At 42.2% G+C, this 12,033-nt stretch overlaps 1 protein-coding gene across 2 annotated transcripts; it reads right to left on the bottom strand.

Annotated features, from left to right (window-relative positions):
• Window positions 1–151: 151 nt before the first annotated feature.
• usp42 (ubiquitin specific peptidase 42) lies at window positions 152–10,740 on the bottom strand. 2 transcript variants are annotated; one of them, XM_026914920.3, is made up of 19 exons: window positions 10,338–10,740; window positions 7,324–7,569; window positions 7,012–7,221; window positions 6,816–6,926; window positions 6,633–6,732; window positions 6,068–6,135; window positions 5,802–5,872; window positions 5,501–5,583; window positions 5,242–5,353; window positions 4,988–5,128; window positions 4,769–4,875; window positions 4,515–4,665; window positions 3,795–4,421; window positions 3,532–3,602; window positions 2,493–3,419; window positions 2,092–2,363; window positions 1,838–2,002; window positions 1,680–1,716; window positions 152–1,549 (listed from the first exon to the last, which is right to left on the bottom strand). In XM_026914920.3, coding segments are annotated over exons 2-18 (3,456 nt in total). In that variant the 5' UTR covers window positions 7,562–7,569; window positions 10,338–10,740; the 3' UTR covers window positions 152–1,549; window positions 1,680–1,714. The 2 variants fall into 2 exon arrangements, with proteins under 2 accessions (XP_026770721.3, XP_026770722.3); XM_026914921.3 differs by lacking the exon at window positions 10,338–10,740 and adding an exon at window positions 9,740–10,313.
• Between the last annotated feature and the right edge of the window lie 1,293 nt (window positions 10,741–12,033).

Below are 12,033 nucleotides of genomic sequence, written 5' to 3' on the forward strand. Positions count from 1 at the left end.
TTTTGCAAAACTCAGTCTTTGGTTACAGGATTTTATTATAATTATTTATTTTATCCCATTGTCCCAAAACCAGTTAACTCTGGCTTCCACCTAAATCGCAGGCCAGATTCCCCTCAGCCTAACTGGAATAAAGAAAATGTATAATTGTGTTGGTCTTTTTGTGAAGCCTTGGAGCTGAAACAAGGGTATGCTGGTCTGACTGAAAAAGGAATAAAAATAGGCCATGTGAATTACGAGTATTTTTTATAATCTTAAACTGGTCTTTTAAAATCCCTAAGTGGTAACTGGTGAAGGTCCATGAGGTTGTTCTTACACATTTTTTGAGGGCGAAGGCTCAGTGTGGGGGAAATAGGAAACGATACAAAATGTGAATATGTCTACTGTGAAAACACAAATTCAGTGAGTGATAAATAAAATGGAAATTGTGAGAATAATTTAGAAAAATGGCATTGTATTAATTGTTGCACAGCAAAGACAGACAATTTTTTTTTTTAGTTTTTTTTTTTTTATCCAAAAGGTGAGAATAGACCTCACCCTGTACAAAGCCAAACACTCAACCCATCATCACATACATATTCATTCATCCCAACAAAAATCTGTAAACATACTGAGAAAATATTACAATTGTAGACATTAAGGCCTATTCCCTCTCAATTAATATAGAATGTACAACGTAGAATTTTTCGACATGCTACAGTAAAATGTAGGATTTGAATATAACCATTTTCACTTATTTTTGTCAAAAAAAGGGGGAAATATTTTAGAACATGGCCTACATTATGCTGAGTGGTTTTTCTAAAAGAAGTGTTTATACTGAACTCCTGATACAGGATTGCAAACAAATAACTGATAGTACAGTTTAACTTAAATTCACAGTATTTTAACATGAAAATAAAGATTAAAAACATACACACAAAATAATCCACAGTCATACATGATATAATGCAATGTACATATTCCTATGTGAAGAAAATTGGAAAAGTCTGTATAATGCCATTAGATGGATCCTGGAGATTGACAGTCTCGAGTTTAAAAGAAATTACAAAAATGGGGAAAGTAGGCAGAAAATGTCAAGTGTGTCCAGGTTAACTGTGGTGTAAGTGCACACAAAGCACTAAAGAAAATCTGTTCCATTGAGATTTTAAACAGAAACGTGAAAATGGTGACATCATAGCTTGCAGCCGGGAGACAGTCTTTCCACTTTTATGCAGCATTTTAGTTCACTTATTTCGTCATTCCCAGGTATGCGTCCTTAAAGGGAGAATGTGTCATCTTCACAAGTGAGAAAGTCCTGAGTCTATGTCTGAGCAGCAATTTTGATGTTAAAGCTCCAGGCTTCTTCTTCCGGTTTAAGTGTATATATTAATATTTTTTACATTTTTCAGTGAGTTTTTCTTCAAAGTTCAGCTGTACAGCATGGTAAAAAAAATCCTTAATCCTAAAAAAATTTAAAGCATTTTTGTTGCAAAAAAATACAGTATGTCTTTATTGAATAAAGCACCTTTACAATATTTAGAAAGTGAAGAGTTTTTCCCTTGTCCTCAGAGATCTGGGGGGAGAAAAAAAAAAGAAAACAATAAATATGCATAATAACCATATTAAAACTAACTACATCTTATTTTCTTTTGCCACCAATCAGACGATCCTAAATACTCATTTTACTACCATCAATATCTCACCTTAGGTCTGAGGCAGGTCTCCAGAACTCGCTGTTCTCTGTGAAAGACAGAGAGTGCTGCTTTAATTTGGTTGTCTTACATTGTGAGAGTAAGTAGCTCAAGAACACTACATTAATTCCCAAAGAACAACATTCTTCCTACAAACAAATTACACTTACATCTGCATGGCACAGGGCCTGTCTCTCCAGTTTCTCCTCCACATAAGAACATCTTCCCACTGTTGTTAGAGGAAGTATGGTTCAGGTCTCCATATTTGACCTGTGCGTCCATTTCTTTATGACAGAATCCTTGGACATATCCATTGTAATGGTTTACGCCATTACCTGCAACACATGGACAAGAAGTTCAGTGTGGAGGAGAATTTTACATCAAACCAAATGGTCTTTTAAAAACATAATGTCATGTTGCATACCTGAGTGACCATTGAGCTGGCGATGGTCCTCAGTGCTTGACTGCTTGGTATGGTGAGGAGAACCATCTCGGTCAGAGCTGCGCTGGTGCCTATGGCTCCTCCTCTCCTCGCCATTCCTGCCTTTCCAGTCACGCTTGTCTGAGCTGAAGGTGGACCGCCTTTCTCTGTGAGCTCTGTCCTCCGCCTCGTACCGCCTCTTCTTCTTTTTCTTCTTTTTGTGTCGGCAGGAGCTGCTGTCCCGGTTCTTGTCAGACACATCCCTTTCTGAACTCCTGCAGAATGTAAGCAATATTAGTTACAGAAATTTAAAACTACATTTGGGGAGGAAAACTATTTACAATAGGGGCAGTTCTCTGTGTTGCAGGTCATAGACGACAGAAAAAAATAACATGTTTACCTACCTGTGCTTATCTTTATTTTTCTTCTTTGATTTTTTGAATTTCTTGGCCCTGTGCTCCTCAGACGTGCTGTCTTCGCCTGACAAACTGCGTTTTCTGGTCCCGTGCCGGGGCGAGGAGCTTGTGGAACGTGGAGATGAAGGCTTTGCTCTATTGCTGCTCTGCTCTCCATTGTAGTGCCACCTATCACGACTGTCATCGCGTGCACGGTGCCAGCCCAGCTCTCTATAATAGTGGCTTGAAGAGCGGTGCGAGGTGTGGTATCTCCTTTCCCGCTCCCAGTCCCGTGACCACTCCTCTCGGGCTCTTTTGTAGTGGTGGTCTCGGCGGTGGTAGGCATATCTGTCCCAATACCGAGCTGCCTCTTTATCTCTGTGGCGACTGCGGGAGCGCTCCTTATGTGGATAATACTCTCTCTCTGGCCGATGACCATGTCCATAACGTTCTCTGCTCCTGTCCTTGAGGTCTCTGTAGTTTTGATTGCTCTCCTTGTCTCTATCTCTGTCCTTTGTGGCAGTAGAAACATGTGGCTGGTTTAAATCTCTATCATGCTCTTGGTGCTCAGCCAGTATTTTTCCTTCCCAAGAGCTGGGTTCGCCTGTCTGACATATTTTCATGTCTTCTTTGCCATTTGTGCCATTGACAGTCTCTGTTTCCATCTTGGGTCTGTTTGGTGATGCAAGTTCATCACTTGCCTGTTGGGTGAGACTGTGATTGCTCAGAGTGGACTCTGTTGTGGCCTTCACTTGACTTGATGCCTCTGTTAAGGCTGCCTGCGTGCTAGGCGCCACTTCTCCTGCCTTAGCCAGTGCCTGGGTGTCTGCGCTGGGTGTGGGTGCTGGGTGTGAGACTTGCTGAGTGAGTGGGTCAGTGAGTGGTTTAGCCCTTTCCATGGAGGGTGATGGAGAGAGGAGGCCCTCTGACTTGGAGCTGAACAGAGAAAAGAAAAATAGTAAATGTTATTTATTTTTATTGTATAATGTAGCATGCACCAGTTTGAATGAAGATAAAGAGGTTGTGGAGATTAGGAAAATTTGCTTACCTTGACACACTCTGGGAGTCCAAACTGTTAGTGTCACTTATGGAAGATTCAGAGGCTGGACTGTCTGATGCCTAAAAAACAAAATATCACCAACCAAAGGATGTTAATAGCCACACAGGTATATCAGTGTAACAAGTGTTTTATGTAAATAGAGAAAATACTAATATCCGTAAAAAGCAAAAAAAATAAAAATAAAAGACTATTGTTTTTGTTAAAATGGTAAAATATCACAGAGAAGCAGCCTAAGAGAAGAAGTTTCATACCTTGTCAGAATGTTTGAAGCCATTGACTTTGTGATGGCCATTCAGGGGGCCATGTCCCGACCCATTTGCACCCGTGTGAGACTCTGAGAAGCTGTTAGATCCATTTGTCTCAGGCGAGAGTGAGCTTGAGCTATGAGAGAGGGGGCTGTGCATGCCACCGTTCCCAATGGATGCCTTGGCAACGCCATAAGCCTTAGCAGTACCATTGTCCAAGACTCTGCTCTCCTGGTCAGACTCCTCAGATGATTCCTCGTCATAGGGAACCAGGAAAGTAGCACTGCGATATGAGGACGTGCCATTGACCTGCTTGGAGCGCTGAAATTTTGAGGTAGAGGATGAGGACTGTGGGTAAGAATAGCTGGCTGACGATGAAGAGCTGCTGGAGGTTGATGGGGCCCGGTTGCACCGCGCCACCTTTCCATAGCCGACAGTAAAGCTCATCTTGGGCCTCTTCTGCGGCTCTGGGATGCCCATGGGGTGGACGGGTTGATGAGAAGCAGAGGATGGAGTGGAAGAGTAAGACAAATTGGAAGTGGCTTTGTTCACTCCGCCGATGTCACTGCTGCTGGGCTTCGAGCCACTGTGATACTCCTTTGAGGAGCCGTTGCCATTGACATAAGAGTTATTCTGCAAAATAAGCAAAATAGTTATCTAAGGTGGATCTGACAATTGGAAATTTTCTTGTCAGTAAAAAGCTCTTTGTTCATGCTGTGGCTGTACCTTTAACATGTGAGGAGGAAGCTGTGGGCCAATTATGGATGAGGAGGTATAAGAATGCCCATTTAGCTTGGGTGTTACAACTGGTCGGGGGGAGGAGTGGCCTGGAGTAAAACCCATCTGGTTCAAATCTCCATTTTTCAGATCTGTAGACCTAAAAATAAATCAGAGGAGAGAGTTTTTATTAAAAAAAAAAAGTGCTACAACCCAATTGAAAATGTATTTATATTTCTGTTTAAGCATTAACTATAACATACCCTTGCTTGATGTAGAACAGCAGGTATGCTTGTTGGTTCAGCACAGATCGTAAATCAGTGGGAGTCACTGATGAATCATTCATCTGATACCACTGGCCATTACTTGCCTGAAACAAAGCATCACATATTTCCACATTAGTCCATCCATCAGCACCATCAGAAAGCTCTTGTTTAGGCTTGATAAAAGGTTAAGAGTTGTACATTTGCAGTAGGTCTCACCTTTACGTAGCAGTAGTAGTGTCCGGCATAGCAGCTGAAGCCTGAGTGCACCAGCACAGCATACAGCCCGTAAATCTGCGGCTCTCCATGAGACTGAGACATGTAGGGCCGCAAGTCAAGATACTCAGAGTATCTCACATCCTGTGCAGAGGAAGATTTACAACATATTACAGCAAGAGATTTTTCTTTGTACAATGATATGTCAAGATAAACAATTTGCCTGGCCTATTAAAACATTTATAGGAGATACCTACCTTGGAGATTTTGCCTCCATTGAAGTTGGCAAAGCGCTTCAGAGAGATGGTGAGCACATTGGAGTTGCGGTGAATGCTTAATCTTTTTGAGGCTTGAACCATTTCCTTACAACTACAAGAACAACAGAATGGATGAGGCTGATAGTCTATACTTTATTCAGCAGTAACTGTTATTTTGAATATAAGGTTCTTGTCCATATTACAGAGTGAACATTGTTATCATATAAATGTGAGCTCATATATGGCATGTGACACTTACGTGCTGCACTTGTAGGCATTCTCCCAATCCAACTGTTCGGCCTTAACAAACTGCTCAAGAGCCTTGGTAATAGTTGGGGCATTCTGCAAGACAGCACAAGTAAACATCACTTTAATGTAACAGTTTGTTACATTAGGGACGAGCTACAGTCCATCCTATACACTATATGGGGCCTGTATTGATCAAGTAATAAAGCAGCTCTCTTCTGAAATATAAGGTCTATACAGTACAGCACAGTTATAGAAGTAGTACAGCAAACATTCAATAAGAATACCAATGCTTTTTCCACAGCGAATGTTACCTTGATATCCAGTGCAATATCCAAATAAGGATCAAATGTGTCTGAAACAGCTTTGCAGTTCATACACTTCACTGTGGAAACAGAGATAATTCAATTAGTCACTCCATCAATAAAATTTGTGTAATAATAAATCACTTTATTTACAAACACTGCTATTAATAAAAATGCATATGGCATAAATTTTAAAATTTATTAAAAGTTGCCTCCGTCACATCAAAAAAAGAAACGCAGGAGAAAAAAACATAAGTGCATAATTGTAAACTCACCTCTGGACCTCAAATATCCTCCAAATATCTGATGGATCAGAGTAGTAGCCTGCGTTTGCCTGTCCAATCTAATAAAATGAAAATGTCAAACACTATCAGAGATGGAAATCATGTAAACATCACTTGACAGCTGGCAAGAGAGTTTTGAACTGATTCAGTTGGGTGTCTAGAACACTTAACCAGATGTAAATAATGTAAATAGATTTAGCTAAAAACACACACACACAGATTCCACATTTAAAAGATTTCCCCTCTCGTTTTTTTTTTTTTTGAAGTGACATTAATTTCCTCCTGCAGTGATTTGTTTACAGTGTGGCTACTCACACACAGAAACAGATCAAAGGCTGCATACTGTAGGTCTAAGTGGATCTACATTTTTTAAAGTATATTTTTAATGGTTTTTCCAATTTATAGTATTCCACCCCCCTAAATTTCCAGGGCAGACAAGCAGTCAATAGAATACCAGGTGCCCAAATGGTCAACAGATCACATAAAACAACTGAACAATCACTAATACCAGAATACTAGCACCACACTGATTTGATTATATTTTAAGCAGACTCACTTATTGGTAGGCAGGCAGGACTTTTGCATAGCATCCACTGTGTACCGCAAGAACTCATGGGCATCCTCTTGATTCCCACACCGGAAATGCTTTGCAATCCCTAAATCAAATACATTTAAGAATGCTTAAATCCAAACAGTAATAGTATATTATTTTTTCATTTATCAGGTGGTGTATACTCACGTTTTAGTTCATGCAACACGCCAAGGGGCTTAATGGCGTTCCCCGAATTAGCAAACACCTGGATGATGTGATTCTGCATGGTACACAGCATGCAAAATCCGGGCTCATGACCTTTGAGGGTAAATAAACCAACAGTTAGAATCGCAGTATGCCAAATTCATCAGAAATTTATGCAGCAAGATGTGTGATGACCCACATGTTTTGGAATGCTCTCTGGACAGCAAATAGTTGGCAAGAGGTGCAGTGTATGAAAGACACTGAAGAGCTGAATTCAGAAAACATGTGTTGCCCAGGTTCTGGAGACCTGCTCCAATACGATGGACTTGGGTCCATTTCAAGCTGAGACGCTCTGATGGAAACAGGATCTTCTGGGGCAGAGTGATGCCATCGCCACAACTCATGGCCACTGCATGATAAAGCAGACAAATCAAGCTTGATAAGCTTCTCCTACATACAAGAAACATAACTGGATAACCTTGTAAGATGAAGTAAACCATGAAGTACTTGCCTTGCTCATTTGACCTCTCAGCAGGAAGTGCTGTGGTGCTTCCGTACACAGCAACTTCGAGGCTTGGAGCTACACAGGTAGCCATGGCCCTGGAAAGCTCAGCTGTAGAAGAGTCGACACTCCAGCTGGAGCTGCCGTCGTCCACGCCTCCAGAGGAGACAGGAGTCAGGGAGCTGGAGTGCTTGCACTGCGCTGACTCAAAGTCAGATTTCTCTGAAGCTTTGTCAACTATAGTCATCGTTCATTCTGTAAAATGCACATATTATAGAGCATACAATCACTTTTCATAGCGTTGAATGGTTTACCCTAAATGAAATGCTGTGTGATTTTCTGTGATTTTCTGTCCTGGGCTCATGCAATATATTTTTTGACATTTAAAATCATGAGGCAATATGCCAATAAAGCGCCCCTTTAAACATTCATTCATTTTTTTTATGTTGCTAATAACATTGTACATGTTTTGGTCTTTTTAATATCTAGCTTAGCCGTTCTACTTGAGGAATATAATAAAACTCTTTCCCCAAAAAGGTACTGATATTGAAGTATGAAGTATTTAGCTGATCTCACTAAAGTCATGCACTCATTATGGATAATTTTAAGGTTGCATTTTAACAACTGAAGGCAGTAAGTCTGTCTCATATTAGTCGTTACTAAAGAAGAACAGCATTATAAAGCATTTAACAGACTGCTTTTAACAGAGCGTACCCCGCTACACTACACGTTTTGAAAAAGCACTGTTGCAGACAGAGTGTACCCTGCTACACTACACGTGTTTTGATGGAGCACTGTTGCAGACAGAGCGTACCCCGCTACACTGCACGTGTTTTGATAGAGCACTGTTGCAGACAGAGCCACTGCACGTGTTTTGATAGAGCACTGTTGCAGACACAGTGTACTCTGCTACACTACACGTTTTGATAGAGCACTGCTGCAGACAGAGCGTACCCTGCTACACTGCATGTGTTTTGATAGAGCACTGTTGCAGACAGAGCGTACCCTGCTACACTGCATGTGTTTTGATAGAGCACTGTTGCAGACACAGTGTACTCTGCTACACTACACGTTTTGATAGAGCACTGTTGCAGACACAGTGTACTCTGCTACACTACACGTGTTTTGATAGAGCACTGTTGCAGACAGAGCGTACTCTACTACACTGCACGTGTTTTGATAGAGCACTGTTGCAGACAGAGCCACTGCACGTGTTTTGATAGAGCACTGTTGCAGACACAGTGTACTCTGCTACACTACACGTTTTGATAGAGCACTGCTGCAGACAGAGCGTACCCTGCTACACTGCATGTGTTTTGATAGAGCACTGTTGCAGACAGAGCGTACCCTGCTACACTGCATGTGTTTTGATAGAGCACTGTTGCAGACACAGTGTACTCTGCTACACTACACGTTTTGATAGAGCACTGTTGCAGACACAGTGTACTCTACTACACTGCACGTGTTTTGATAGAGCACTGTTGCAGACAGAGCGTACTCTACTACACTGCACGTGTTTTGATAGAGCACTGTTGCACACAGAGCCACTGCATGTGTTTTGATAGAGCACTGCTGCAGAGAGAGCGTATCCCGCTACACTGCACGTGTTTTGAAAGAGCACTGTTGCGCAGAGAGAGAGAGAGCGTATCCCGCTACACTGCACGTGTTTTGAAAGAGCACTGTTGCAGAGAGAGAGAGAGAGAGAGAGAGAGAGAGAGAGAGAGAGAGAGAGAGAGAGAGAGAGCGTATCCCGCTACACTGCACGTGTTTTGAAAGAGCGCTGTTGCAGACACAGTGTACTCTGCTACACTACCGGGGCACCACGTGACTTGCAGGAAACGCAGGAGGAACGTCGACATTAGCGAAACCTTGAACTTCACTCAACCAACCCGCTGTTGTAGGTTACAAACAAACCAATTTAAAAAAAAAATAAAATAAAAATAGAGCCAGCACTGTGAGATATTGTTGACTTTACTGGTTAACGCATGGCTGGTTTGTGCCCTGCGCATTGTTAGGCTTTAGCTATAGCGCAGTAACCGGGCAGGCTAGCATTAGCCGTAATTATGAACAGGCGCCGTTCTGTCACGGCCTCACGATGTAACGAGGCCACAGCACAGCGTATGTCTGTGTTCAGTTTCGGTTTCTTGAGTAGTTACTTAACACTACAGTGCGTCTTCATTTTAAACATGAAGACGCACTGTAGTGTAGTGTAGCGTGAGAAGTGAAACCCAGGCGCTACACCGCCGTCCTCCCATTACAGCCGGGCAGTTAACGGGCAGTTAGCTAGCTAGCTCCGGCTCTCCTCAGCGGCACGGGCCTCGTGCAGAAACAGCTCCGAAAGTATCCACCACTAACATTTTGTTTTCTTGACGAAACACGACAGAAAAAGACAAAAAAAAAAAACACGAGAAATTGCGCCACTTACCTGTCCGCACGCATATCTGCTCGGGTTTTCATTGTGTTGTGAACGCCATGGTAACGGCGAAACACAAAAGTGTGACTATTACACAATCCCAGGCGCATATTACTGTACTATGTAGTACACAGTTTAAACTCGGTACTGCTGTACTAAACAGGAGGTCACACACAGTACGCCATCTGGTGGCCTGTTACTCCGGCTCAGTGTTCAGTGTTCAGTCCGGCATTATGCCGCCTTGGTCGTGTGGAACAGCCCGGCTGAACACGAGACGACTGCGCTGCCGCAAACCGAGCGACACACAACACCTACACATGCAAATGTACAGTTAAAAGGCGGCGGTTACATGAGTGCGGTGTTGTGAACGTGTGCGCGGGGAAGCTGCTGGACACCAGAATAGGAGGGGCACGAGATTTAAAATTCGCCGGTGCGCTTTAGCTCAGAAACATTAGCTTTAGAGCTAGCGTACTCTCCGCACCGACATCAAGAACTCACCGCACCAACCGGCCCTCTCAGCTCACCCGCAGCCACACGAAAGAGTTACACAGCGCCTACAGTGCTCCCAACAACAATCATGTATAATATTACAATCAAATCATGAACGTACCTGTGATTTTATTAATAATTATCTAGTTGTGTTCGTCCATTATAATATCCATAGAGCGTCCGGCGGTGAACAATGACGTAGTTTCCCCACTGCTTACATCCGGGTAACAGGCAGCAGGTTTCAACCAACCAGCAGTGGGCCTGCGGTGTGCGTCTAGGAGCCTATCCGCCAAAATGTCCGACACTGTGTGGGCTTACTATAGACAGGCGCTTTGTTTTGTCGTTTAAAGTAAAAAGAAACGCTTTTTGTTCATGAAGGTATTTAATTTGTAAACATGTTATCCCTTCAGTGCCTGTCTGGAAGCCGGTGGAGTGAGTGATGGTGGTGATGGTAGATCTCACGGTCAATAACACTGGCACGTGTTTACATGAACTGAGAAAACGGTGGTGTGTTGTTCATTTATCAAGCCTGTTTATAAAACTGTGGTCTCATCAAAGTTTTAATGAGCTTTATCCTAGCATAACCGAAATGCAGTGTTCTCGTTTGGATGCGTAGCTTTCTGCAGTATGAGCTCTGTGGTGTGGACAGTGTGACAGAACCCCTGACTGCCTCTCTGTAAATCCATAACACACATAATAACATATAACACATAACATATTATAATATTCTCTGGATCTTCAATCTTTTCAACTATTAAAACAAAATATTAGGCTCACAAACAATTATATTTTGTCTGAAGTAATTATTACTTTTGATTTCTAAACATTTCACCCACAAAAGGCCAAACCAGTTACACATTTTGTATTATATTAACAACACTTGTTCTTTAAGGTGTTAAAATTAAAGTTAAAGTCAAGCTGCATTACACACATTTGTTTTTAAGTTATTAATATGTGGAAGGGAAAAAAGCCAATTCAGTTTAAGTGACCAATTAGGCTTAAAGTTATAATAGTGACTACAGTGTTGATAGTCGTTGATCATTATCTCCATCAAAACTGGCTATACTTTATGGACGCCCTAATCTGAGAACCATGACACTGTGCTATTATTAATACGAATGTACACCATCATAAACTGGCCAGAAGCCACACAGAGGAAATACAACCCTGTATGTTTGAACCTGCTGACTCTGAGACTAAAGAGACATTTGAAGTGAAGTGAAGTGACTTGTGGCCAAGTATGGTGACCCATACTCGGAATTTGTGCATTTCTGCATTTAACCCATCCAAGTGAACACACGCCCTTTTCTGGGTGAAAAGGCAGCCTTTTTTGCTGCGGCGCCCGGGGAGCAGTTGGGGGTTCAGTGCCTTGCTCAAGGAACTCACCTCAGACGTGGTATTGATGGTGGGAGAGAGCGCTGGTCATTCACTCCCCCTACCTACAATCCCTGCCGGACTTGAGACTCAAACCCACAACCTTCAGGTTCACCTTCGGGTTACAAGTCCGAACGGCTAACCATTAGGCCACAACAATGTTTTTTTTTTATACTGGCATCTACTGACACTGCTCACTGCTAGTTAACTGTGAGTAGTAAACTGCTAATTTGCTTTAGTCATAGTTCAGTAAATGCTGGACTATAATGTATGATTTTATCATAAACATTAGCTAAGATAACTTGCATAGCACACAAGTTACGTAGCTGAATGTTTCTGGCTACAGTTTACCTCATCCTCTATTAATTAACACATCAGACCATGATAGACTCAATGGCTTCAACTGATTAATTGAGATCACAAACTGACTGACAAGTGTTGAC

Source organism: Pangasianodon hypophthalmus, chromosome 12 (genome assembly GCF_027358585.1).
Source record: "Pangasianodon hypophthalmus isolate fPanHyp1 chromosome 12, fPanHyp1.pri, whole genome shotgun sequence".
Lineage (NCBI taxonomy): Eukaryota > Metazoa > Chordata > Actinopteri > Siluriformes > Pangasiidae > Pangasianodon > Pangasianodon hypophthalmus.

Bases quoted from the DNA above. Each gene is read 5' to 3' on its own strand.
- usp42 (XM_026914920.3), bottom strand. From the start codon at position 7,561: ATGACTATAGTTGACAAAGCTTCAGAGAAATCTGACTTTGAGTCAGCG. The intron at 6,733-6,815 runs GTGAGTATACAC...TATTTGATTTAG, and splicing joins CGTGTTGCATGAACTAAAAC to GGATTGCAAAGCATTTCCGG. The intron at 5,584-5,801 runs GTAACATTCGCT...GCTGTCTTGCAG, and splicing joins ATATTGCACTGGATATCAAG to AATGCCCCAACTATTACCAA.